This window comes from Myxine glutinosa, chromosome 11 (assembly GCF_964187855.1).
Source record: "Myxine glutinosa chromosome 11, kmMyxGlut1.1, whole genome shotgun sequence".
NCBI classification, from domain to species: domain Eukaryota; kingdom Metazoa; phylum Chordata; class Myxini; order Myxiniformes; family Myxinidae; genus Myxine; species Myxine glutinosa.
Window position 1 is genome coordinate 110,106,675 of NC_136271.1, and position 27,821 is coordinate 110,134,495.

Genomic DNA, 27,821 nt, shown 5'->3' on the forward strand with positions numbered 1-27,821 from the left:
TTTAAACGAGGAGGTTCATTTTATTTTGCTCATTGGTTGATTTCAGTCGGAGTGTAACTTGTGCATCATTTTTCTGACAGTAGTTTATCTTTATAGAAGAACCATGAAATGTAAGTACAAGTAGTTGAACATTGTGTACTGCCATGAATGGCAATGCGAAAGCAGGTGTGTGAGTTTTCTTTTTCATGCTTCTGAGAACTCTGAAAGAATAAACGATATCAGGTGGAAACTAGAACGGCACTCGGTAGAGAGCATACCTCCGCCAGGCCGAACAGTTTATGTTTTGTATCCACTGATAGGCCAGATCTGGATTCGGACCTGAACCAAAATCGAATTGGCTTGTTCTTGTCACCTAACAAACTCATCCACCAAGTTTTGTCCGAATCCGTCCACAACGTTTTGAGACATCGTGCTCTATATAGTTTTTGGCCCCATCTCCCAAATGTGAGGAATCCCTTTTTAAATTAAAAAAATATCCGATCCAAATCTTCACCAAAAGCGAGTCAATCCATCCTTGTCACCCCCACAACGTGTCCACCAAGTTTTGTCTGAATCCATCCATAACTTTTTGAAATATCCTGCTCAAAAACAAACAAACAGGAGTGAAAACATAACCTCGGTCCACCTTCGGTGACGGAGGTAACTAACATGCTTGAGCATCGGTGACCAATTTCCATGAAAATCAAAAAAATTTCCACGTGACAAAAGGTTTCAAGTTTCAATACATTTGCCTATCTATAAATGGAGTACATTTAAACGTTTTATTGCAATCGGAAGGACGCACAAAAGAGCCCGAAACATTCATTTTCACAAAGTCTGAATTGAAGCGCTTCTGTTGAAGAACACGTCTGGTGGCGCACACCTCTATTTCCTCTACGGAAGTGTGTGACCAGTTCCGGCCACGCTCTTCCTCTGCTATCCTTTGCATTGGACCAGAAATCTTGGAACTTTGAAGCAACCGCACCCAGATGTTGCTTTTTGTTTATCAACTGTAAAGCTCGTTACACTGCCGAGGCCAAATGGATGCCTGTAGAGTTGAGAACAACCCAATGTCCCTTGTTTCTTATAGCAGATGCATGATTTCTGAGCGATGTTAATGGGTGAGTGAGTGGCTGGATGCTCCCAGCTCATCTATTTGCCTACAAACAGCCATAAATTCGTTTTGCAGATCAGGCTGTTTGTTGGGAGGTCCTTCACACATTGCTCTGACGAGGGGTGTTTTGGAGATTTGTGATGAGGAGTTTTGTCCCTTTGGAGATGGAGGTAGCAGAACACGACAGGATGATGAGGACGAGACGGGTGTATCTGGTGACCGTCCTCCCCACAAGCGGTCGGCAGCAGATAGCCAATGTGATCCAGCAGGGAGGGTGTCCACCCAAGACAGGTTCGGTGGATATCCGGAGAAGTCACCTGTATCGCTTTCGTAGTCCAGTTCTGAGGTATCATCTTTGAATGAGTCCGGCGGCACTCCAAGGGCCGTTGACCCTTCATAACGGGTTTTATAATGTGGAGGGCTGCGTTGCTGTTGTTGCTGCCCGTTTTCAGTACGAGGCTGTGGTTGTGGATGGGTAGTTGACCACATCGGATCAGTGAGAGTGCTATGCACACTCACGACGGACTCACTTGTAGGTGGTTTGCGTGATTTCCAAGTTGGACTGCTAGGAATGGTTAATTTGCTATTGTCAATTGGTGTCGTGCAATGACTGTTACTTTCGTCACAAATCATTCCATTGCTCAGAGTGTTCGAGCTGACTTTGGTTCCATTTTGACAATATGAATTGGATTGGAGTGATACCATCTTCACAAATTCCGTGTGGTTATGAACAAAACCAGGGCCAAGCTCTTGACTGGCATGACCCAGTTGCTGTGTACTCTGTGCATTCTGAGCACAACGGCGGCCAAAGTCCGAGTATTCGGGTAGAACGTTTGTACATTTCCTGTGCCGAATTAAACTCTGGGCAAACTTTCGCCACTTTGCTTTGGGTTTCTGTGGGGAGGCAACCCGGGACAGCTGAAGGGCTGCAAAGAACACGCAGAACCCAATGAAAAGTTCAAGTGAGCGGAGTAAACACTGAATGGGCAACCATAGGAACTCGTGTTCAGAATCCAGGTTTGGCACGACCGTGTGTGAGCTCAGTGCAGCATACGAGAAAAGTGCAAAGTACCCGAGGCCGAAGACTGCTGCGGCAAGCAGGATTAGTCCAGCGTACTGCAGGCCTCGAGCAGTGCTGCAGCCCTTGTCCCGTGGCAAGCCATATAGCTTGGCTTTACAGCGATTGGCGATCTCCATTTCCTTGGCTCGATCACCAGCGGCAATGATGATGGCCGGAAATGCCAGAAAGAAGGCAATGCAGAGTATGATTCCCCAGACGGTAGTGAGCATTCGTATTGCTAGTAGAGAATAATGGGTGATTGTCTCCTCCGCATGCAACCCAATTTCCTCTGTAGTCCTCCGTGTTGTTGCTGTAGTTGCATTTTCTAACCGAGGTGCAAACGCTGCCCGGTGCCTGGTGGAAGATAGCAATCCTGAGGCCAGTGCTACACTAAATATGGCAGCTAAATGCACTGCTACTGTGGCAGCTAGCAAGGTAGGTCCTTGTGACTGCTGTGGGGGTTGTTTTGACCTTGCACTCAACCATAGAGCCAGTGCTACAGTGGCAAATGCAGAGGTTAGGCAAGGAAGGCAAGCATCATGCATAGCAAGATGGGCTGCTGGTGGCATAAAGGCACCGACCACTGAGAACAAAAGGCCTATGGCCCGGCCTACAGAAAGGCTTAGCAAAAAGCCCTGCACAGCGGCAATAGTAGCTGCAGTACAGCTGCCATGTCGACCGCTAGAAAATGGCTCCGATGCTGGAAGTAGGGCCAAACCAACCAATGAGAAGAGACCAAGCAGAATAAAGAGGGAAGTGAGGGCACAGGCTGCACGAAACCGGTGAAGGTGAGGCGAGAACTCTCGATCTGATTTACTGCCTTTTGACATCGGCATCGGAAGGAGAGGTGGTGGAGGTCGGGATGACAATGTTGAGCCGTCTATGGTTGCTCCTGAAGTTGTTGTTGGAAGGGATTGCAAAAGAGTACCACTTTGTCTTTGTGTAGTCATCCCTGTAGCATCCAAGATGATGGTAGATGTAGCGTAATGTGTCACCCTCACATCTGCAAAACAATATTGGTCACGTCAGACCCATATGCATGAGATAGTTCAATATCTTTGGCCTTCAGGTTGCTGTTGAAGTCGTAAATATTTCCTTGGAATCACTGACCACCAGCAGTTAGCAGGTCCATTGCCTTGTATCCTCAGATAAATTTTTAAAGTTCAATTTTGAGTCTATTGGGGGGTTTAAAAAGAGGAAAGGTGCAGTGGAGGTGTGGCATTACGATTGGGTCATCTAGATATTATCTACATAAAGCGATGGGTGGAATTTCAGCGCTTCTTGACCCCCCTGTCCCGTCCCGTCCCCCCTCCCCCTCCACCCCCCCTCCCCCCATCCCACACAACACAAGTTTACATTTGAGATATGCAGATATTCGCTAATCGTTTATAATCTGAAAATCTTACATATCATCTATACTCTACAATAATAAAAGGCAGTGTGTATGTGTGTCTTGTGTGGGTGTGGGTGTAGGTGTCTCCTCCATAACTGCAAAAGCCATGAAACCCAGCGGCCCCAACCTTTGCATGTATGCTTCTCAAATTGGAAGGGAGTGCATGAATGACAACTGGGTGTTTTGGTGTGTTAAAACACACTTTTTGAAGACAATTAATGGCCTTAATTAATTAAAACAAAAACAGGCTTTATCCTTGGTCAGTCCTATGAATCATTGCATACATCACTATTTTAAGTGCCATAGTTTTCAAATTATGAGCTACGAACGATGTTATGCATTATATGAGGAGATTTTTCACAATGCTCTCAAACAGACAAATGAAAGTATATTAATCAAAGTACTGATATTTTAAAATGAGAGCTTGAAATCTATATGGTATTACGGATTACATAAGATAAAGGCTCCTTCGTTCACCGCTGTTATGTCTGGCTACGTGGCGTTTATAGAGCCTCACAAAATAATGCCATAAAAGCAAGCCGTTCCTTATCAACCAATGTTTATAAGTCATGGCGATACAGTCACCAGCAGTGTACAGTCAACCCTTTTTAATTCGACCCCATTTAATCTAGAAATCTCGCTATCTGACTAAAACATCCAGGAACAGATTTCCGCCATTCATTTTATCCCTCTAATCCACAAAATCATTTATCCGACAATCTTACTAATCTGACATTAGGTGCTGGGAACAAGGTAGTCCAGATTAACAAGGATTGACTGTAATTGAGTTTTCATCAGAAAATCTTATTATTATTATAAATGAAACACCTCTGCTCCCTCTTCCTGAGTATATGTTATTTACTTCCTTCCTTTAAAAACAAAAAGTGCATCGATCAACAAACAAAGGCAGCCAGCCCCTACCCTCCCATGTGCCTGCGTTGGGGCCCACGCTGTCATGCGTCAGGTGGTGCCTCGCCTGCTAAAAAAAGTTTTATTTTTGGTGTGATCTGCTTTCATTATATTAATATAGTTAATATGGTTATATTAATCTCGCTGTCCAATCGAGAACAAGAGGCGAACGTGAGCGACATGGCGGGACACAGAATGATTCAGGTGCCGCAATTCGCAGCCGACCCGCAAGCAGCGGATGCGGGCGCGGAGCTGACGCATTGGCTGAAAACCTTGGGCAATCAATTCAAGGCCCAGGAAACCACCATCACTGATGAAACGAAATTAGAGGTGCTACAGACAAAAGTGCATCATAACGTTTACTGGGCTAGCGAACAGTGCGTGACATAAGATGCCGCTGTGACAGAGCTAAAGCGAATTTACATCAAGAAACGAAGCGCGGTTTATTCCCGGCACCTGCTCGCCATACGGAAACAACAGCCCACGGAGACTCTGGATCATTTCGCACAAGAGCTACGGCGTCTGCTGACTGACAGTGCGCCGGCGGTACGTACACATGAACAAGTTTGCGATGATCTTGTTCGCGATTCTTTCGTCTCAGGACTCAGCTCCTAGTGTAGCAGCATAGCAAACCTGTTGTGCATTTTGTGATACAAGCACCAAATTTGGCACAAATGTACATTAATATGTTGCGAACATTTTCAGATATTGGGCCACTTGAAATTCCGTAATTTTTTTTTTCAAATTTTTTCAAATTTCGTAATTTCAAATTTTTCGGGTGACACCGTCACAATTTCGGTCTTCGAGGCCGGCCGATATAGTGGGGCGGCTTAGCCCAAATATTCAAAAGAATTGTGCATTTTGTGATACAAGCACCAAATTTGGCACAAATGTACATTAATATGTTGCGAACATTGTGTGGTCAGCAATGAAGACGAGAGTCTGAATTACATGAATGCAAAAGACCTTGTGAACCAGTGAAGCAAATACACGGGTAAGCATGAATTAAATCTAGGGCATGATATAATTTCCATGATGTTTACCTCTACACTCAATGGTGGAAGGAGGTAATGTTTTGATCCCAGCTTGTCTGTATGTCTGTTTGTCTGTTAGTCCACAAAATTCCAGACAAAGCTTGTAGTAGTGGTAGTTGTAGTGGTAGTGGTGATAACAGAAATTGTTATATAGAACTGAACTTATATTATTATTATATGCAGAAAATAACTTCATTTCTATATGCCCTGCAGTGGACAGGTTAATTGGTTTATGCACTGAAGGGGTCACCCTGGTGTGCACTGCTGTGTTCTGCCTCACTGAGTTGTTCAGGTATGATGTACTCAGCACAAGCTTCCGGTCGGCCCGGAGGTGGGGGTGCGGGGCCTGTCACGGAACGTCAAAACAAACGGCCTGCCGGGGCCGCCCAAAAGTCGGGCGTGAGGGGCGCGTCCACTAATGGAACGCCTCTCGCTTCCCAGATCGAGGGCCACGTGGTCAGGAGAACCTCGTCCCTTCCGGTCACACTTTGCCTATCGGCCGGCCTCGAAGACCGAAATTGTGACGGTGTCACCCGAAAAATTTGAAATTACGAAATTTGAAAAAATTTGAAAAAAAAAATTACGGAATTTCAAGTGGCCCAATATCTGAAAATGTTCGCAACATATTAATGTACATTTGTGCCAAATTTGGTGCTTGTATCACAAAATGCACAATTCTTTTGAATATTTGGGCTAAGCCGCCCCACTATCCTCAGTAGTCAGACAAAGACTTCTTAAAGAAGCCGACTTGATGCTCGCTGAAACACTACGGCTAGCTCATGTCTATACCCAAGCACGGGAACAATCCGACGTGTATGAACACCTATACGTCACTGCGAGGACATCTCGGCAAGCTCGACCGGAGAGAGCTACCGGACGCGGATGCAGCCACGGCATGTCTGCCGGAATCCCCGGCCGCTCCCGAGGAAGACCCTGATCCGGGCTTGACGGCCGCAGCAGCTGCGGGACCAAAGCCCGGACGAAACGCTACGTGCTATTTCTGCAGGAATCGACAACATCCCAGGTCTGTTTGCCCGGCTCGTGATGCGATATGTCATTTGTGCACAAAAACAGGGCATTTTGCAAAGGTTTGCCGAAAGGCGATGCGGGGCAAACGAACTTGCTCGACAATGAAAGTGCTTATCGCCGAGCCAGCGGGCCGAGCAAAGAGCGGGGCGCCTTGCCCGCCTTTGATGAGAATCGCACCTCCTCGTGGGCCCCTGGCTGTGCGCTCGACCTTGGTGGGATTCATCGCGCCAACAAAACAAGTGGCGCAAACACGACAGAACGCGGAGCGACCGTCCTTGGCCGGCATCCTCCAGCGCCCCTGCCAACTTCCCGGTTCGGCCATCCGAACGTCTAATGTTGGCTTTGAAACTCCGCGCGAGACACGAGCGCCATCCGAAGGTTGCTCGTACGAACTACAAGCTCCTGCTTCGGCACGGAAAACTCTAGCTGGCGTTGGATCCACACGCGAGGCGCTATCGTCTCGCCTGGATGGCTCGATACCTGCAGGACCACCTGGCCTGGCTCGGCCTATTATCCCGCTTATGATCGTTGGGAATTTTTGCTAGAGCTTTGATCGATACAGGGTCTACTGATAGTTATGTTGATTTATCGACTGGTGCAAAAACATGGATGGCCGATCCTTGGGACAAGACGTCGGATCTTTATGGCCTCTCAAGGGCTTAGGCTCAGCACAAAAGGGGAATGTCGATTGAAGCTTGTGATAAAGGGACGAATATTTCCAGATGTGCAGATGTTTTGCTAGGACATGATTTTCTTAAGCGACATGGACGGTTGGAAATGGAATTTGGTGGCACTGACACGCTTGCTGTGTGCGCTCTTGCCGGGATGGAAATTGAGCCGCTGTTGCTGTTCCCCAATATGACCACGGACTGCACACCTGTAGCGGTTAAATTGCGACGCTACTCACGAGCTGACGCGCAATTCATCGCGGAAGAAACGGCCCAGCTATTAAAGGAAGGTATCATAGAACCTAGTCGGTCGCCATGGCGGGCCCAGGTCCTGGTGGTACGAAGTGAAGCGCATCGCAAACGCATAGTAATCGACTATTCGCAGACGATTAATCGATTTACACAGCTGGACGCCTATCCCCTGCCAGGGATAGACTCCCTGGTTCGACAGGTGGCCCAGTACTCGGTCTATAGCACTCTCGATCTGCGTAGTGCGTATCATGAAATCCCCATCTCCGAGGCCGACTGTATCTATACCGCATTTGAATCGGGTCAAAGGTTATACCAGTTCACCCGGCTACCTTTTGGGGTCACGAACGGGGTCGCGTGTTTTCAGAGGGCTATGGACGACCTCATCGCTAAGGAGAACTTGACCGACATCTTTGTATGTCTGGACAATCTTACGGTTTGCGGGCATGACCAGGAGCATCATGATGCAAATCTGAAGCGCTTCCTCGAGGTCGCGCAGAGGTATCGCTTAACCATGAATGAGGCTAAGTGTCGTTACTCCGTGCGCACGATAGATCTTCTGGGGTACACTGTGACCCACGGCTCTGTTGCTCAGGATAAGGAGCGTCTGCGACCCTTGTTCGACATGGCCCCGCCCTGCGATTGAGCTTTGCTGAAGCGTGCTCTCGGGCTGTTCGCCCATTATTCTAAGTGGGTGCAAAATTTCTCCGCGAAACTCCGCCCACTTGTTCACTGCGAAGCGTTCCCCATGAGCCTTGATGCCAAGGCTGCTTTTCATGGCCTTAAGTCCGACATCGCTGGGGCCGCTGTGGCGACGATTGACGATAACAAATCTTTCGTTTTGGAAAGTGATGCCTCAGATCATGCGATAGCAGTGACTCTCTCCCAGGGGGGGTGCCCTGTGGCTTTCTTTTCGCGGACTCTCATCTCCGCTGAGCGGAGACATTCATCTGTCAAAAAGGAAGCGTACGCGATCGTTGAGTCGATTCGGCGTTGGCGTCCCTACTTGCTCGGACGATGCTGCCAAATCATCACGGACCAACAGAGCGTTGCGTTTATGTACGACACCCTGCATGCTCAACGCATTAAGAATGAGAAAATCACTCGCTGGCGCATCGAACTCGCCGATTTCTGCTGCACCATCAAATATCGTCCGGGGAGGGATAACCTGGTTGCCGACGCCTTATCGCGACTGGCAACGTGTGCGGGGCTCATATCTTTGGAGGGTCTGCGCGCTTTGCATGACACTCTGTGTCATCCTGGGGTAACGCGTTTCGCTCATTTTGTGCGTTGTCGTAATCTGCCATACTCCGTTGAGGACATTCGCCAGGTCTGTCGCGACTGTACTGTATGTGCTGAACTCAAACCGCGTTTTTACAACCCTCCCATGGGGACGCTGGTCAGAGCTACTAGGCCGTGGGAAAGATTGACGATGGATTTCAAAGGGCCGCTGCCGGCGTCGGGTAACTCTCGTTAGCTGCTCACTATCGTTGATGAGTACTCGCGATTCCCTTTCGCTTTCACGTGTGCAGATATGACGGCCGCCACGGTTATAAGGTGTCTGCAAAACTTGTTTTCTATGTTTGGGAATCCGGCCTATGTGCATACCGATCGAGGTGCGGTGTTCCTGTCCCAGGAAGTGAGGAGCTTCTTACTTCAGCATAATGTCGCTTCTAGCTATACCACCCCGTATAGACCACAGGCGAATGGGCAGGTCGAACGCTTCAATGGGATTATATGGAGGGCTGTCACGCTAAGCCTTAGGTCCCTCGGCCGGGGCCTAGATAAATGGGCTTGTTCGTTACCTGCGGTGCTGAACTCAATCAGGGCTTTACTATGTACGGCCACCAACCAGACTCCTCACGAACGGATGTTTCATCACCCAAGGAGCTCGGGTAGTATCCGATCTTTACCTAGTTGGCTCGCTGAGCCGGGGCCGGCCTACCTCAAACGTGCGGTTCGCACGAGCAAGTATGATCCACTAGTGGATAAGGTGCAGGTACTCCAGGCTAATCCCGAGCATGCTCGCGTGTTGATGGCTGATGGACGCGAGTCCACTGTCTCCGTACGCCACCTGGCCCCTTGCGGGGCCATCGACCCTTACGGGGACATCGACGAACCGATTTATGAGTCTATGGACTCTCCCGTGGCTCCGCCTATGGAGCATCTGCCGTCCCTCCCGTCGCCAAATACACCCCTGCCTGTAGGCACTGTGGTGCCCCCTCCGACGCCTGCCTCAGGCGACTACTCTGATGCGGGGGACTCCGGGCTTGGGGATGTAGTACCCGGTAGTTTCCGGACCCGTGCTGGCAGGGAAATTCGCCGCCCTGATCGTTACGGATGGACCGACTGACATGGACTGACATCGCTACTCTACTAATGCTGCTGCGTGCTTGATTCCTGCCTAGCGGAAGTGTAGTTCTAACGGCGGGGAGAATGTAATGAAAATGTATCTAAGTTGAACCCAGGTGTGATGCTCTCTCTAACCACTGAGAGGCGTCTTTAAGAGCTCGGACGACTGCTGCTCTGAGACACTCCTGCGACATTTAATCTATGACATGTAGACTCGGATGGTGCGTATACGTAGATAATCTAGGCTTGCTTGCATTGATTGATATTACTGAACTTTCTCCATGATTCCATGATCCTGATATATATTGCATGATTGTATTTTTAAGGATGTTGCCAGAGATCAAATTGTCATTAAACCTATCTTCAGGACAATGTCGTGGAACTGATTTTCCATTACAATACCTATTAAAATATACTGATAAGAAAACCAACGTTGAGTGCTCAAGCGACTTGGCTTCCATGTGACACGGCAGTGGGGACATCCCAGGCGTTAGAAGGCAAAATAAATTGGAGGATTAAAGCAATGGGACAAGTACAGTCACGTGAAAAAGTAAGTACACCCCATGTAAAGTTTTGACTTTTTCAACATATTTCAACATACAGCTATTTGATCTTCATTTCAACAATATTGAGAGATAAAGGTGATATAATATAACAAATATCATGAAACATTTACATTTTGTAGTCCATTGTATAATTTAAATAAACAAAAATGCAAATTTTGTATGTGGAAAAAGTAAGTACACCCCTACATTTATCACTACTTCAAATACCTAAAATTAGAATCAGGTGCACCAGCTCAGTTGCAAATGATTAGAACATCGTTAGAGAGGATCTTGGAGGAACCTGTCTTATTTAAACCTCAGACATTTAGTTTGGTTTGCTCTTTGTTGTTGAAGTGTGCGGCGTCACCATGCCTAGATCAAAAGAGCTCTCTGAGGCCTTGAGAAAGAAGGTTATGGATGCCCACGAGTCTGGGAAGGGATTTAAAAAGATCTCCAAATAATTTGAAATCAATCATTCGACTGTCCGGAAGATCATCTACAAGTGGAGAAGAATCCAAACAACTGCCAACTTGTTCAGGCCAGGCCGCCCCAGCAAGTTCAGTCAGAGAGCAGACCGCAAGATGCTGAAAGAAGTCTCTAAGAACCCCAGAATGTCATCACGTGACCTACGGGTAGCTCTTGCCACTGTTGATGTCAAAGTGCATGAGTCTACCATTAGAAAGAGGCTGCACAAATTTGATCTACATGGGAGGTGTACCAGGAGGAAACATTTGCTGTCCAGAAAGAACATCAGGGCAAGACTAAAGTTTGCCAATGAACACCAAGGCAAAGACCAGCACTTCTGGAACAATGTGCTCTGGACAGATGAGTCAAAGGAAGAGCTTTTTGGCCACAGTACCAGAAGACATGTTTGGCGAAAACCAAAGACAGCATTTGACCACAAGAACCTGATACCAACTGCAAAGCATGGTGGTGGAAATATTATGGTTTGGGGCAGCTTTGCTGCATCAGGGCCTTGGCAGCTCACCATCATATAATCCACTATGAGTTCTTCATTGTACCAGAGGGTGCTTGAGGATAATGTGAGGCCATCTGTCGCACCTTGCAACATGACAATGACCCACAAACATACCAGTAAATCCACCAAGGAATGGCTGAAAAGAAAGAAATGGAGGGTTCTGGAATGGCCAAGTCAAAGCCCAGATCTAAATCCCATCGAGATGTTGTGGGGGGATTTGAAACGAGCTGTGCATGCAAGAAACCCCTCAAACAGCGCACAGCTGAACGAATTCTGCATGGAGGAGAGGGCAAAAATTTCTCCCAGTCGATGTCAGAGACTGGTAGACAGTTATAAGAAACGCCTACTTGAGGTTGTTTCTGCCAAAGGGGGCAATACCACCTTTTAGAGCCAAGGGTGTACTTAGTTTTTCCACTTGCGAAATTTGCATTTATGTTTATTTAAATTTTACAATGGACTACAAAATGTAAATGTTTCATGATATTTGTTATATTATATCACCTTTATCTATCAATATTGTTGAAATGAAGATCAAATCGCTGTATGTTGAAATATGTTGAAAAAGTCAAAACTTTACATGGGGTGTACTTACTTTTTCACGTGACTGTATGATATCCGAGAGATATGCACACTTACTTTAAGCCATCTAGCCATGGGTTTGAATCCTTACACAGCTACAAACTGTCATCCCGGTGTTTCACAAGCAAGATGATTCCTCAATGTGTGTGCCGTCCCTCAGAATCAGATGGACATTAAACTGGGTGTCACATCTGCCAGTTTTTCTACGTCTGATTTCTCCCCTCTTCACACTTCCCTCCCCCTCCTCATTCTTCCCTCCCCCTCCTCATTCTCCCTTCCCGCTCTCCCACCATTCTTCTCTCTCCCCCTCTCCATCCTCCACCCTCCTCTCCCTCACCCTCTCTCTCTCTTCCCCTCGCTACCACTCTTCTCCTCGCACCACCACTCTCTCCCAGAGTGTACAGTATAGCGACACGTGGTAAGGCTTCACTCTCCCCCCCCCCCTTCCTTTCTCCCTCCCCTCCCTCCTGTCTTCTCTCTCTCTCTCTCTCTCTCTCTCTCTCTCTCTCTCCCTCTCTACCCTCTCTACCCTCTCTACCCTCTCTACCCTCTCTACCCTCTCTCTCCGTCTCTCACAACCCTTCCTCTCACTCATACACCCTGCCTTGCACCACCCCTTCCTCCCAGAGTGTAGAGTATAGCGACATGTGGTGAGGCTTTGCTCTCCACCCCTCCTTTCTCACCCCCATGCTCTCCCTCCCCACCCCCCTTACACCACCCTCTCATCTCTCTCTTCCCCCCCCCCTCACCCCTTTGCCCATCTGTCTCTCCTTGCACGTGTGTGTGTGTGTGTGTGTGTGTGTATATGTGTGTGTGTGTGTGTGTGTGTGTGTGTGTGTGTCAGTGTGTCAGTGTGTCTCCTGCATAACATAACTCCAAAACCATGAAACCTAGCAGCCCAAATCTTTGTATGCCTATACTAAAGGAACTCCAATGGAGTGCATGAATGAAAAGTGGGTATTTGGTTGAATTTAAACACCCCTTTTGAAGATAATTAATGAGGTGCTCATCATGAAAAAACAAAATAAGCAGTGCACCATCTTATTCAGCCCGCTGTCACCTCACAGGGGTCGAAGCTGCCATTTTGTTTCGGCCTGCTCAAAATGCCTTGCCTTGGAACATGCCGCAACGGTTTCTGTGCGATAAAGCACTCAAAATATATTTTTCACTTTCCTCACTCATATAATCGAATGCCTGATCTTCATACCTATGAATGTCTGTATACACCGCTAATTGCTCACCAAGCCAGCTGTTCCTTATTAACCATTTGATTGGAGTGTATGCTTGATTGCTTAAGCCACTTTGTGAGTGCGTGCTCTGCAAGTTTCTTGGAAAAGGAACACACCCCTGGTTCACCATTCTCCTACCTTTCCATTTTGCTTTATTTGTCTTTTTGCTTAAATATTCGTAATGACTTTGTTTTCCCAACTTTGAGGGATATTCTTTGATGTTTGTTCGTTTGCAAGCCATGGCGATACAGTCGACAGCAGTCCTTTTTCCCCCTGGTAATAGTCCTTTTTTAGTCAGGTGGAACAAGCCGTATTTTCTCGATATAAATCTATCAGAAAATGTATTTACACGAGATTGCATTGTTTCACCTTGTCTTGCAATCTGCTTTCATTATATATGGATACCTGTAAAAAAAAAAAAACGGAACAAGTACAGATACATTCAAAGTACACCGCCCCCATGCCAAATAATTAAATATCCTACAGCGCATTGGGAGGGAGAGGTGTACAATAATTGATTGATTAATTGTAAAATTAAAATCAATAAAAGATTATCACAAAATATTTTCTTAATCAATTGGCTAATAGCATAACTAAACCACTAGTGCTTCATCCGAAGATGTGTCTTTTAGAAATTTAATTAAATAAGTCATTAATAAATAATTAAATAATTAATTGATTAATCAATAAATAAATTAATCGATTAAATGATTAATTAATAAATCAAAAATATCCTTGACAGCCACATCACCTGGTCACTGGCATGTCCAAATATTAGCTTCCTAGCTCAAAAGGTGCCTGAGATATTGGCCAAATGAGAAAGAAAAGAAATAAATGATTAATAATGAAAATAAATAAATAATAATCATTAAAAAATTAAATTATTAATCAATTCGGTCATAGAACACATAAACCACCACCATTTCATCAGAATCTAACTGAAAAAATATATATATACAGTCATTAATCGAATAATTAAATAATTAATCGATTAATTGATTAATTGATTAATTAATAATGAAAATAAATAAATAATAATCATGAAAAAATTAAATAGTTAATCAATTGGCTCATAGAATAAATAAACCACCACCATTTCATCCAAATCTGTAACTTAAAATTTTTTTTTAATTAAGTCATTCATCGAATAATTAAATAATTAATCGATTAATTAATTAATCAAGAAATAAAAAATACCTTTTACAGCCAAATCACTTGGTCATTGGCATGTCCAAATATCAGCTTCCTAGCTCATAAGGTGCCTGAGATAATGGTCAGAAGGGAAGTAAATGTACAAATACTTAATTAATCGCTAATAATTAAATAACTCATCAATTAATTGATTAATCAAAAAACAAAAAATAGCGTTTTTGACAAAGCACTTGCTCACTATTGTGCCGAAATCTCAACTTCCTAGCTCAAAGGATGGCTGAGATATCGCCCGGACAAACAAGAAATCAAGAAAACAAACAAGAAAGCAAGAAAACAAACAAGAAAGCAAGAAAACAAACAACCAGAGTGAAAACTGAGTACTCCCTTTCAGCGTGCGTCATTGCCGAGCCCCCTTCGGTGCCCGGCAATGACGTTATGCAGCGCCTGGAGATGGCATAGGAAAGGTACGGTGTACAAAAAGCATCAAACCTCGTGTTGGTTCTAGCTGTGAAAGTGTAGACCAACAATTTGTGATCTATGTGGTTTGATATATATTTGAATTGAATTTCGCTAATTTTACACTTTAATTCCACTTTTAAAGAACTCCATTTAAAGGCAAACCTTTGTGTTCGTCATTTTGGTGTACTTTGTGGATTGCCTTTTTGTTGCTGTGCCGACCTTAATGTTCTGATGTATCGTACCAAATTTGGTCCCTGTCAGTCATGTAGTTTGTGAGGAAAATATGTTTTGGTGAATATGAGGGATTAGGGGAAGGAGCCCTTCACCCCCTTTCCAGGGGAGATACGGCCATCGGGAGCACAACCCCATGAGACCTTACTGTCCTGATGCATTGCACCAAATTTTGTCCTAATTGCTCAGGTAGTTGTGGAGAATAAGATGTACTAGCCGAAACCCGTGGAACATCCACGGAAGGGAGGATGTGGTGTATGGATAGAGTGTACCATTATGGATGGCAAAGGGGATTTGCTTGTCCGAGTAAGAGTTAGGAAGAAAGATGAGAATGAAGAGTGCGTATATGAACAACGATCGCCGACACCGGCACAAATGCATGCTCTGGATTGTCCACTCAGTGGACGGCTTGCTTTCGCCTTCGCCTGTCCAATCAGCGGACGGCTTGCTTCGCCTTCGCCCAGCAGACGCCAATACGATGGCGTCGTAAGATGGCGTCGTATCGGCAGTTAATCGGATGCTTTTGGCCCCCAACGTCAGCTAATTCCGATTTTTCGAGTATGGCTGTACGTGATAAACAAAGAGTGCGGTTCGTAGATCGTAAAGCCATTAGTGCCGTGGGCATCGGGTCACTGGGTGCGGCGTAAAAGGGATAACAAAGTCGAGTCCTTACGGTATTATTATATAGACTAGCCGAAACCCGTGGAACATCCACCGAAGGGAGGATGTGGTGTATGGATAGAGTGTACCATTATGGATGGCATAGGGGATTTGCTTGTCCGAGTAAGAGTTAGGAAGAAAGATGAGAATGAAGAGTGCGTATATGAACAACGATCGCCGACACCGGCACAAATGCATGCTCTGGAAGTAAAGGAAGCGAACCTTGGCACAAACTGGTTGGCAGGCTACTGAGGACGGAACTCAGGATGAACCATGAAAAGCATTTGGGGAAACCCAGTGCCGAACCAGGCTCCGTCTACGTCACAATACCGTGATGACTTCGGTGTATACACGTCCACACACTTAGGACAGTACAGTTTAACCTTCGCTCCACCAGGAACATCTGATAGACCTGCAGTCCAATCGCAACATCTCCAGACACACAAAATGAACAACTGGGCAACTTAAAATGCAAAGCCCTTTGTATTCAGACTTCTTCCGTCTGCCAAACATTAAGAAAACCGCGAAAATAAAATACAAAAACATCGACGGTTTTAGGTGATTTTGACCTCAAAAGCAATATGCTTCGGTAACCCAATATGCAAATGCTGAAATTTCAAATCAATCTGATTAAAATTGACTCAACACCATTGGTATCTCTCACAAAGCAGCGGACGTACAGGTGATACTGCTTTATCAATGCAGACAGGTCGACGGCCTCTCCTAACCTCTTCTCAAGTCATTGCGGTTTCTTACATCATTCCCTCCGCAGTCCCAACAGTTTCGACGCATTCTTCCAACAACCCAACTCCCAAAATAAAGGTTCGCAGTTCACCTGCACTCATTTGTCCCTCGTCTCCCCCACTTGTGGAACCTCGGTGCTCAGGCCATGCCTTACCGCTCTCATACTTTTATTTCCGTTCGGTGTAGAAAGAGATTGACATATCGTTCGTCTGTTTTCAGCTCGTTATCTTTAAGCTTCCTTATGTCTCGCCACCTGCTACACCTCTCTGAGTTACGAGGATTTATGCAACCATTTCCAACTTTCCGAGTATCGCAACGTCACTCCATTTAACTTTATTAAAATGACGATAAAGACGTTTCCTTATATATCCTAATTTAAAATGTTCAAGGGAATAAAAAGACCATTTGGTTCACACCATCCATGTTCACACCACTCGACTGTCCAATCAGCGGACGGCTCGCTTCGCCTTCGCCCAGCAGACGCCAATACGATGGCGTCGTAAGATGGCGTCGTATCGGCAGTTAATCGGATGCTTTTGGGCCCCAACGTTGGCTAATTCAGATTTTTCGAGTATGTCTGTACGTGATAAACAAAGAGCGCGGTTCGTAGATCGTAAATCCATTAGTGCCGTGGGCATCGGGTCACTGGGTGCGGCGTAAAAGGGATAACAAAGTCGAGTCCTTACGGTATTATTATATAGATTAGTGAAAATGAGGGATTTGGGGAGGGGGCCCGTGCCCCCTTTCTGGGGGAGATACGACCATGAGGAGCACAAGTTAAGGTTAGGGCATGGTCCCGATGCCTCGTGGTCCCGATGCCTCGTTTGTGTGTGTGTGTGTGTGTCTTCACTCCCTCTCTCACTCCCCATCCCTCCTTGCACCCCCTTTCTCCATCCCGGAGTGTAAAGTGACGTGGTGAGGGATCACTCCACTCCTCACAACCCTACCCTTGCTCACTCATCCTTCCTCCTCTCTCTTTACCTATCACCTCCCTCCCCCTCTCCTCATTCCCCCACCCCTCCTCACTCCTTTCCTCCCATCCCCCTCTTTCTCCCTCTCTCCCTACCTCCTCCCTATCTTTCGCCCTCTTTCTCACTCCCCTCTTTCTTCCCCCTCCTCCCTTTGTATTCCCTTAAACAAAGCGACAGGTGGTATTTGCTAGTTAACAATATAGATAAAATGCATCGACCTAAAACTGCAGTCTGGTAGTCAGTATAAGTAGCACGTATACGTACACCGGGGTGAACAGTTTATGTTTTGTATCCCTGATAGGTCAGATCTGGATCTGGAGCTTTACCAAAATCGAATCGGCTTGTTCTTGTCACCTAACCAATTAATGCACCAAATTTTGTCAAAATCCGTCCACAAATTTTTGAAATATCATGTTATATATCGTTTTTGGCCCGATCGCTCAATGGTGAAGATTTACTTGGGAATGAAAAAAATTCTCATATCCCGATCCGGATCCAGGTGTTCACCAAAATCGAATCAATTCGTCCTTTTTGATGTCATACACCCAACCTGTCCATCAAATCTCGTCATAATCCGTCCATGCCAACTTCTTCTCTAGTCGTAATCAACGTGTGGCCCTGAATGGGTTTCTCTCATCTCCTCTTCCTGTTCAGGCTGGAGTTCCACAAGGCAGTGTTCTGGGCCCTGTGCTTTTTCTGGTCTTCATCAATGATCTCTCCGACTCTGGAAAATCCTCTCCATCTCTTTGATGATGACTTTACTCTCTGTCGCTCCATTCCTCATCCCTCAGATCGGCAGTCTGCAGCCTCCTCACTCTCTGCAGACCTGGACAAAATCACAGACTGGGCAAACAAGTGGAACATGTCTTTCAATCCTGACAAATCTCACACTCTTACGATGTCTCTCCGAAAAGACCGACTGGACAACCCTCCCATCCACTTTCTGAATAATCCTCTCCAAGAAGTTCTGTCACTCAAGCTTTTGGGTCTCACTATCTGCCATGATCTTTCCTGGGAAAACCACATTTCAAATCTGGCCTCCAAAGCCAGTCGCCGACTGGGCATCCTCCGTCGTGCGAAGTCCTTCCTTGGCACACCTGAGCTCCTCACCACATACAAGGCTTTCATCCGCAGCTCAATGGAATACTGCTCTCCCCTCTGGTCTGGTGCTCCTGCCTCACACCTAGCTCGTCTTCACGCTGTTGAAACCAAAGCATTCAGAATCATTGGAATCTCCCGCGATGAAGCTAACTCCAAGGGCCTCTCACTCACTCACCGCAGGCAGGTTGGTGGTCTTTCCGTCTTCTACCGACTCCTCTCTGGCCTTGTCCCCCCAGCTCTCTCTGGGCTCTGTCCCACAAATATTCCTACAGGTCACACAAGATCTGCCTGCAACCCTCTTATGGTTAAACTGCCAAAATCAAGACTCTCTGCTCACCTTCACTCCTTCATACCTCTTTTCTCCCGCCTCTGGAACAAACTCCCTCACTCTCTTCAATCCCACTCCACCCTCCAGGTCTTTAAAACAGCTGTTCACCACCATCTCTTATCTTCCCCCATCCAAAACCTTGATCTTTTCTACCCCCGCTAATTTCACCCCAAATCCACTTTTTTGAAATACCAACTTCTGTCCTGGAAGTCCTTGGTGTCCTTGTGTTTTATACTTCTCCCTCCCCCCCCCCCTTCCCACGCCTCCTCCCCCCAAGCCATCTCCCTTCCACACATCTGCCTGCTCTCAAATGTTGTGTTTGTGTGCTTCCCCTTCTCTCCTCATCTTGTTTTCCGCTCCCTCTTTTTATATATTTTGTTTGTCTGGTTGATTTGTTTGTGAAGTAAATGTTAGCTCTTTCACGAGCCTCGATTCAGTATACAACAAAAAATTAAAAAAATTAAAAAAATACCCTTTTGAGATATCCTGCTCACAGACAGACAGACAAACAGACATGACTGAAAACATAACCTCCGTGCACCTTCGGTTGAGCAGTGGCTCAAATTCTGCTCAAACAGCATTGCTCAGTGTGTCCTTCATCATACTATGAGATGTCAGATTTCAATTCCTGAAAATGCGCTCGTTCATTGTTGTGCACCGCTCCTTTCCTATGCCATCTCCAGGCACTGCATGGCGTCATTGCCGGGCACCAAAGGGGGCCCGGCAATGACGCACACTGAAAGGGAGTACTCAGTTTTCACTCCGGTTGTTTGTTACTTGCAAAATCGAAGATTTTTCAAGTATATTGGTCGGTTGCGTTTGTGGTTCTGTCTGTCTGCCTGTCTGTTTGTCAACGGCCTGCAGGTCACAATTCTAAACCGATCGTCACGAAACTTCACCAAGTTGAATAGGTCGTCCCAATTGAGAAGCCTATTGATTTTGAGGTCAAAGGTCATCTGGAGGTCAAATTTCTAAAATCGCCATTTTAAATCTGATTGACTTGAAAATTGAACAACATTTGCATATCGAGTCACTAAATTTGGAAACATACTATTTTTGAGGTCAAAAGGTCGAAGGTCAACTCAAGGTCAAATTTTTAAAATCATCAATTTTCATCTAAAACACCGTCAATTCTCAACCGATTGACTTGAAAATTGAACAGCATTTGCATATCGAGTCACTAAATTGGGAAACATACTATTGTTGAGGTCAAAACGTCAAAGGTCAACTCAAGGTCAACCTTCCAAAATCATTTTTCATCTGAAAAATCGTCACTTTTCTTCCTATTGACCCGAGCTTTGATCAAGATTGTCAATTTTAATCTTGATGAAATGGACAATTTGCTGTATCAATGGAATTTTTTTTTCTTGGGGAGGGGGGGGGGGGGCGGATTTTGCAAGTATCGTGCTCCACATGACGTCTTCTTTTTTGTTTGTTTTCTTGTTTGTTTGTTTGCTTTCTTGTTTGTTTTCCTTGGTTTCTTATTTGTTTGTTTGTCCGGGCGATATCTCAGCCATCATTTGAGCTAGGAAGCTGATATTTGCACATGCCAATGCCCAAGTGATGTGGCTATAAAGAATATTTTTGATTTATTGATTAATCAATTAATCGAAGAATTATTTATTGATTAATCAAGTAATCAATTAATTAATTTGTTTCCATTAATACATTTTTTGATTAACTTTTAAAAGGTTACAGCTTTGGATAAAACACTGGTAGTTAAGGTATACTATTAGCCCCTTGACTAAGGAATTAATTATTTTACGATTATTAATTATTTATTTTAATTGCGCAATGAATCAATCAATTAATGTACACCTCTCCCTCCCAATTCCTTCTCTATGTGCTGCTGCACGGTGGCATTGCCAGGTGCTGGAGATTATGCTATTTATTTATTTATTTGGCATGGGGTGGTGTACTTTGAATATATTTGCGCTTGTTATTTATTTCTTTATTCCCAATGTCGATGATAAATAATCCTCATTGCATGGGAACTGTGGGGGTGTGGACGTGATGGAGTCTATGGAGGGGCTGTTATGAGCTCCCTTAAGAGATCACAAATTGCATATGAAGTCTCTGATTAGAAACGTTTCATTTCCTCCTACGGTTAAACTGAGACCACACAGTGCGGAGGGAGCGAAAGCGTTGGAAGGTTCGGGAACTTTCGCCTCTCTCTTCCTCGCCTTCTAACGACGATTCCCAAAGGAGCAAACGCAATGTTTTCACAGCACTGAACTCGACTATCACAGGGATAAATCTGGGATTTTCAGGAAACTCCTACGAACATTTTCTGGAGGTGTGGGTGGCGAGCTGTCGAGCCTGTATTCAAATCCTCACGCAGCTATAAACTGCCATCCAGGTGTTTTACAGGCAGGGCGGGGCATCAATGTGTGTGACTTCTCTCCGATGGACGTTAAACTGGCGTCTCATCTGCTGGTACTACTTGGTGGACGTTACAAGTCCCACGGTGTCCTTCGCAAAGAGTAGGCGACTTATCGCCGGCACTATAGCCAAATTACAAATTCCTGCCCTAACTACTTCTGTGAGACAGATGGCAACCAAAAACTTTTGGACGCCTTTCGTAGCATGATTACGAAATAACAGAATGAGGATTCAGCGAGGGAATACATTGCGTTCACATGAAAGTCAGTGATCAGCAAGTTCGTGGCCTGCACTAAAAAAAAAAACTTTAATCGAGCAGCTCTTGCAGAGAAATGGACACTCAACCTAGACTTGAAAAAGTTTGTGTTTCCCCGTCAATCAAGCCACTGAACTGCTCTCTTCGGGATCATTTGCCATGTCCTGATGCACCGCAGAGGCTGTGATGAGAAGGGACACGTCACTGCAGGACAGTGAGCAGGGCCTTAGACATTGCAAAAAGCACTCAATGGCCTACCCTTTGCAAAACTTGTTGAATGCGAGAAAGGGCACGAGCAGACCATAGAGCATAGACAGTCGATAATGTAACGACGCAAGACCTGCACTAGAATACTAGTACCAACAGAATTGGGACAGCACGTCTAGCTTGCAATTGCGCTTCTGGACCTGCGCACAGGTGCATAATTTCACCCCTGCCCAATGCAAGGCATTTGCTTTATTAAGATATCATACTGTGACATAACGGACAACGCCGCAATACCGGCTTTGATATGCAATACGACACAGAGGGTGCTTATGTCTATCAGCGTGACAACTGCTTGTCTGTGCCTGCGAGGAATTGGTTCGAGGACAGCAGTGTTGAGGACATGCAGTGGTTCAGTCCAGAGCCCCAAATGAAACCAAACCAGTCTGGGACTTGTCGCCACATGAGGCATGAGAGCCAGGAAACATAGCACAAGGGACCAATGAACCCACACACCTGCTCTGAATGAGGAATGGTGCAATATCATGTCCACCAACATTTGGTACAAAGTGTTAGCGACACCTGATTAGAAATTGAATGAACAATTGTGAATTAATAACCCTGCATATTGCCTTACTGTCCAAACACTTTTGGTAATATAGTGAAACTAAAAAAAATTACTGTAAGCAGGGACGTGGTATTCAGGCCGAGCAGGTATTGGCATTCTATCTTGGAACCTCTATTTACTAGGTTTGAACACATTTATTTAGCAAAGGTATCCGACGTTGTCCGGTGCTGTCCTAATCCTGTTGGCATTTGGAATTATTGTCTGTGGGGGCCTGAAACACTTCCCTACACCCACTAAGTAATGTGATTGTTTACCTTTTACATCTCCAGAAAGGCTTTGGCACTATCAAGTGATTAAAATAAAATCAAACTTAAATTATTTTTTTTTTTTTGGTGCTTTCAGCTAGTATATATATATTGCTCGAGGACAGCAGTGTTGCTGTTAGGGATCTAATAACCCTAACCCTATATATATACTAGCTGAAAGCACCCGGCGTTGCCCGGGTTATTTTTGAATGAATTTACTGCTATAATTCAGCTTTTACTCGTGGCCGTAGAAGATTGACTGCTATAATTCAGCTCAGCTTATAATTGCGAAATGGGCCCAGCCCGGCCGATGCGGCCTCGACCGGCCTCGCCACCTAGCCTATAACCTTCCCGGGCGGGCCCCGTCCCGACATTTTTGGTTCTTTTTGAATGAATTTACTACGATAATTCAGCTTTTACTCGCGGACATAGAAGATTGACTACTATAATTCAGCTCAGCTTTTAATTGTGAAATGGGCCCAGCTCGGCCGATGCGGCCTCGACGGGCCTTGCCACCTAGCCTATAACCTTCCTGGGGCCCGTCCCGACATTTTTGGTTCTTTTTGAATGAATTTACTACTATAATTCAGCTTTTACTCGTGGCCGTAGAAGATTGACTACTATAATTCAGCTCAGCTTTTAATTGCGAAATGTGCCCAGCTCGGCCGATGTGGCCTCGACCGGCCTCGCCACCTAGCCTATAAGCTTCCCGGGGCCCGTCCCGACTTTTTTGTATTAGAGGTTTCATCCTATCTTTCACCGTTCAGGAGATTAGCGCGTGCAGACAAACAAACAAAAAGTTTCTTTTATAATATAGAGAGAAGAGATAGATATATATATATATTTGCCGAAAGCACTCCTTGGCACTCATTGATGAACCTCGGAAAGTTTGATGAGGATCTGTTTGGCCATCTCTGAGAAAAATGGCGACAGACAGACACACGGACGAAGAGCTCTCGTATTGTAGATTCTGGAATCTGTTGTCACTCACATCCTCTGCTTCCTCAAATGTGAATCTTCTACCAAACATCATCCGTTTCACATTCACTGACTGCACGCTTTTGTGTGTATTCCTTCGTTCATTTTTAGGCAAAGTACAGAAAAAGCATTGAGGAAAAGGCGAAATTAATCCGAAATGAAATAAAATTGTTTACTATGGAAATATTTACTGTACGTGTTATTACAAACTGGTATGTGTGAATCGCACGTCTGTCCTTCCCCAAAATTCGCTCAAAAGGACCAGGTACAAGCAATTGCCGCCATTCATCAGACGTCACGTGGGTGGGTGTGGGACGCAGTGCCATGCGGCATGCCACCTGGGACCCCGCCAAACTGTGCCACGTCACTAGCCTCCCCCACCACCTACTCGTTTGGATGCTCGGTGAATGGGTTTGTTTTTGAAACCTCCCCTTCTTCTGTCAGCCAACTGTGTTTGCCTCAGAAGGCCTCGCCTAGTTGTGCCCACAAACTGTCCCTGATGTGAAAGACTGTCCTTGTTCCCCCTTTTCATAACAGCTTGTTCGCTTGATTTTTGGGGGGGAAATAACGAACCACCCGCTTTGACAGCCGAGCGGGTGGGGGGCGGAGGGGGGTCAAATATTCCTGCAACGCCTCGGATGTGGCAGCTCTAAGAGACCGGCCTGTTTCTGTGGCCTCAAAGGGCCTTTGCTTAGCTGTGCCATGTCCTTCTCAAGGTCAGTGTCTCAAACAGAGAGTGTTCAGTCATTCAGTGTTGTGTGACTTTAGGCCGAGCCCTCAATTCGGTCCCACCCATCCTGAAATGGACCTGGCATGCAGTTACACCAAATAATCAGGGCATCAAACCCCTCCAACTCCAAAGGACCTCCATTTCCAGGATGAGGGACTTGGCTCATTGGTGTACAGTTTTGGTTCATTTTCCTGGAGTCTCTCTTTACATTTTGCATGGTCAAACAGATCTAATAACCCCAACCCTAACCCTACCAACCCTAACTCCGAGCTATATCCACTGCCACACCGTTGGCACTCCTTGGGCGAGTTTTGGCTGGGTGCGTGGCCACCATCGTGTCCCGCACACCACCAAATATGTACCGGAAACTGCCTGCGCGGGTCAAGGTTGACGCGTATATACCTCGCTCGGTTGTCGTCCATTGCTGATCTCGAGTCCTCCCCGTTTATTTCATCTCCATTATCATCAAGTACCGTATATTCCACTCGAGAATGCAGATGGCCTTGATGAGTGATGCCATTCACGACCTCCAAGCTACACTAAATGGCCAACCAAGTCATTGCCCCGAAAAATAGAGCGATGGTCGCATTAGGAACTCCGAAAGTCGAGCTCATTAGCCTTTGAAAAGGCCACAGTAAACTCCCATTTGCCTTTGGCAATTAATTGCGGCCGCAGGTAATTTATGGCGACGCAATATAACACGATCCGTGACTTTCGAATAATTGCCGCCTGGCTGGGAAACAGATTTTCAGTGGAGAACAGCTGGGATGGCTTGGGAGGGGATCGGGTGGGAGGTGGGCTTGATAACCTGGGCCTGGGGTGCTTGTGCTACGTGAGGAACGACTCGGCTTTACTGCGTTTTGTCAACACGTTGAGGAAGAGTTTAAAGAAAGGTGACTGGGAAAGTTGCCAATCGTTTATTTTAATAGTTCCCCATATTTATTATCATTATAAGTAGCCTGGTGCCGGCTTAGCGGTTAGGGTGCCGGCTTAGCGGTTAGGGTGCCGGCTTGGAGGTTAGGGTGCCGGCTTAGCGGTTAGGGTGCAGGCTTAGCGGTTAGGGTGCAGGCTTAGCGGTTAGGGTGCCGGCTTAGCGGTTTGGGTGCAGGCTTAGCGGTTAGGGTGCCGCCTTAGCGGATAGGGTGCCGGCTTAGCGGTTAGGGTGCCGGCTTAGCGGTTAGGGTGCCGGCTTAGCGGTTAGGGTGCCGGCTTAGCGGTTAGGGTGCCGGCTTAGCGGTTAGGGTGCCGGCTTAGCGGTTAGGGTGCCGGCTTAGCGGTTAGGGTGCCGGCTTAGCGGTTCGGGTGCCGGCTTAGCGGATCGGGTGCCGGCTTAGCGGATCGGGTGCCAGCTTAGCGGTTAGGGTGCCAGCTTAGCGGTTAGGGTGCCAGCTTAGCGGTTAGGGTGCCAGCTTAGCGGTTCGGGTGCCAGCTTAGCGGTTAGGGTGCCGGCTTGGGATCCTAGGATCCTGGGTTCGAATCCCGGTTGATCACTGAATTAACGCCAGGGGGGTTGACTCAGCCTGTCATGGACCTGGCATGTTGAGTACCAGCTTGCTGGGATGAATGATCGCGGTGTGTAAGAGGCGACTACGGGTTGGCGTCAGAAAGGGCATCCGGCCATAAAAACATTGCTTCAAACAGGGAACCATGATTGTCATGGGGCCCGCAAGGCTAACCCCCGCTGTAACGGGGAAAAATGGCATTAAAAACAATCATTCATATATTATATTTATTATCATTAGAAGTATAAATAATCCCATTATCTTCCAATCCAGAGTTTTAATTTCGTGAGTTTTCCTCGTGAATTTGGTGACTGACTCGTAAAGTTGCCAGGGCTTAACGACTAAAACTTGACATTCAACACACCTTTTCATGTTGACAATCAAACGACGATTCGTTAACCAGACAAGTTGTACTTTGATCACACAGGGATTACCAGACGCACTCTACTCAGCCACGTTGCTTACCGGTGGGCCTTGTTGAAGAGAGACTAGATCCCAAAAAGACTGGCAGCTCTGTCTGGGAGGTCTGCGGTCGAGCTGATATTGACCAAGTTGCAGGACTTCGCATGGAAGACCTCAGGTCAGATGCAGCTGTTGAAGTGTGCGGGTCTACTTTGTCACCGTTTGATACATCGGGCACCCTAGAGGCCTGTCTCCAGTCATCCATGATGTTTGAAGGAGAAGCAGTGACGGTCTCGATGTTTTCAAAGGTGGGATCATGATTGGGGTCAAATGCAACGATTTGAGCTTCCAAAGCGTCTCCCGCCGCCTCTTCTCGCCCGTGTGCCCCTCGTAATGGAGGAGTCGAGGGAAGCATATGGTTGGTCTTCGAACCGACCTCGGCTGGGAATTCTGACGCAAGTGCCGGGATCATTGTGCTAGCATCTGCGTGTGCGTTATGGGAGAATTCGGCCTCATCAGGACTTGGCAGCTGCTCCACACCCTCACCGAATGATGATGTCTCTGAGGGGGCAGCTGAAGACAATTGTTCTATCCTTCGAGCCTCTTCTTTTTGCCACCACCACCACCACCATGGTGGTGGTGATGTTACAACTGGCACACTATGGGGTTCCGCCAATGACATGGAGGTGATGGAAGATTTTTCTGTGGTTTTCGCACGAGCTCCCTCAGCATCTGCGTTATCAAATATGGTTGACGTGAGGAGTGAAAGATCAACGTTTGAACTATTTATTGCAGCAAATAATTCCTGTTCTGCATTTTCAGCGAGCTGTGGCACCGTCGCAGCGCTCGTCAGTTCAGTGTTCCTGAGGGTGGTAAATACTGGGGGTGCAATTGGAAGAGACAGATCGACTGTGGTACTTCTTGAACCCTCGCTCCAGTGTACATCGTGTGCGACATCTTTGGACAGGTCATCACCGACATCTCTGAATGAAGTCGCCTGACTTGTCCACCGTTCTCCACCGGTCCAAAATTGGTCTCGGTCCTCAGGGTCTTCTGTTGACAACGTTGACCGTGGAGTGTTTGTCCTGAGGTCCTTCACTAATGGAGTGTCTGTGCTACTCGTGAGTAAAAACCCGAATGTATTATGAAGAGTCGAATCAAAATAATTTCCTTCCATCTCCGATTGTTCATTTGAGGTCGATAAACCAGCAGTGTCCTCTTGCAATGTCGAAAGCTGTGTGACGTTTGTTGTCTTTCCTTGTGATTCAGCTGAGGCATAGTTTTCATCAACTTCACGTTCCGTCGTCGTGGTCTCAAACGATAATCTTGGCCACAAAGCAATCGCTTCTTCTGCAAGCTCTTCACCGCTTTCCAGATGCGATGCTGGAGTTTGAAGCCCCGCAGATGTCGAATAGACCCGATCAATTTGTGGGATATGAGAGCTACTGCGATCAGGGGGTAGTGTTACTGGCCATGAGGCCCAGCCTACATCCGACGTTTCCATTGTTCCCGTCCTGACTCTGGGTATCTCCACAGCCTCGTACACATCAGGGACGGGTCGACGCCTCGCCCAGTCGGACATAGAACCACCTCTGGATCCCCACCACCAGCCACGGAAAGATGTCGTGCTGTGCTCCAAGTCCTGCGCCAGGCAGCGGAAGTGGGTGGACAACACGATGGCGATGGCAAGAAATGCGAGGTGACCTCGTGGACCCGTCCGGTCGCCCAT

At 46.4% G+C, this 27,821-nt stretch overlaps 1 protein-coding gene across 1 annotated transcript; it reads right to left on the reverse strand.

Annotated features, from left to right (window-relative positions):
* Window positions 1-9: 9 nt before the first annotated feature.
* LOC144894204 (uncharacterized) lies at window positions 10-27,821 on the reverse strand. The gene is made up of 2 exons (XM_078786303.1): window positions 26,156-27,821; window positions 10-3,156 (listed from the first exon to the last, which is right to left on the reverse strand). The coding sequence occupies exons 1-2, from the start codon at window positions 27,819-27,821 to the stop codon at window positions 1,094-1,096; spliced, it is 3,729 nt and encodes a 1,242-aa protein (XP_078642429.1). The 3' UTR covers window positions 10-1,093.

Excerpts from the sequence above, each read along its gene's own strand:
- LOC144894204 (XM_078786303.1), bottom strand. The coding sequence starts at position 27,821 with ATGGGCGACCGGACGGGTCCACGAGGTCACCTCGCATTTCTTGCCATC. Across the intron at positions 3,157-26,155 it reads CTCTTCAACAAGGCCCACCG|ATGTGAGGGTGACACATTAC; the intron begins GTAAGCAACGTG and ends ATTGTTTTGCAG.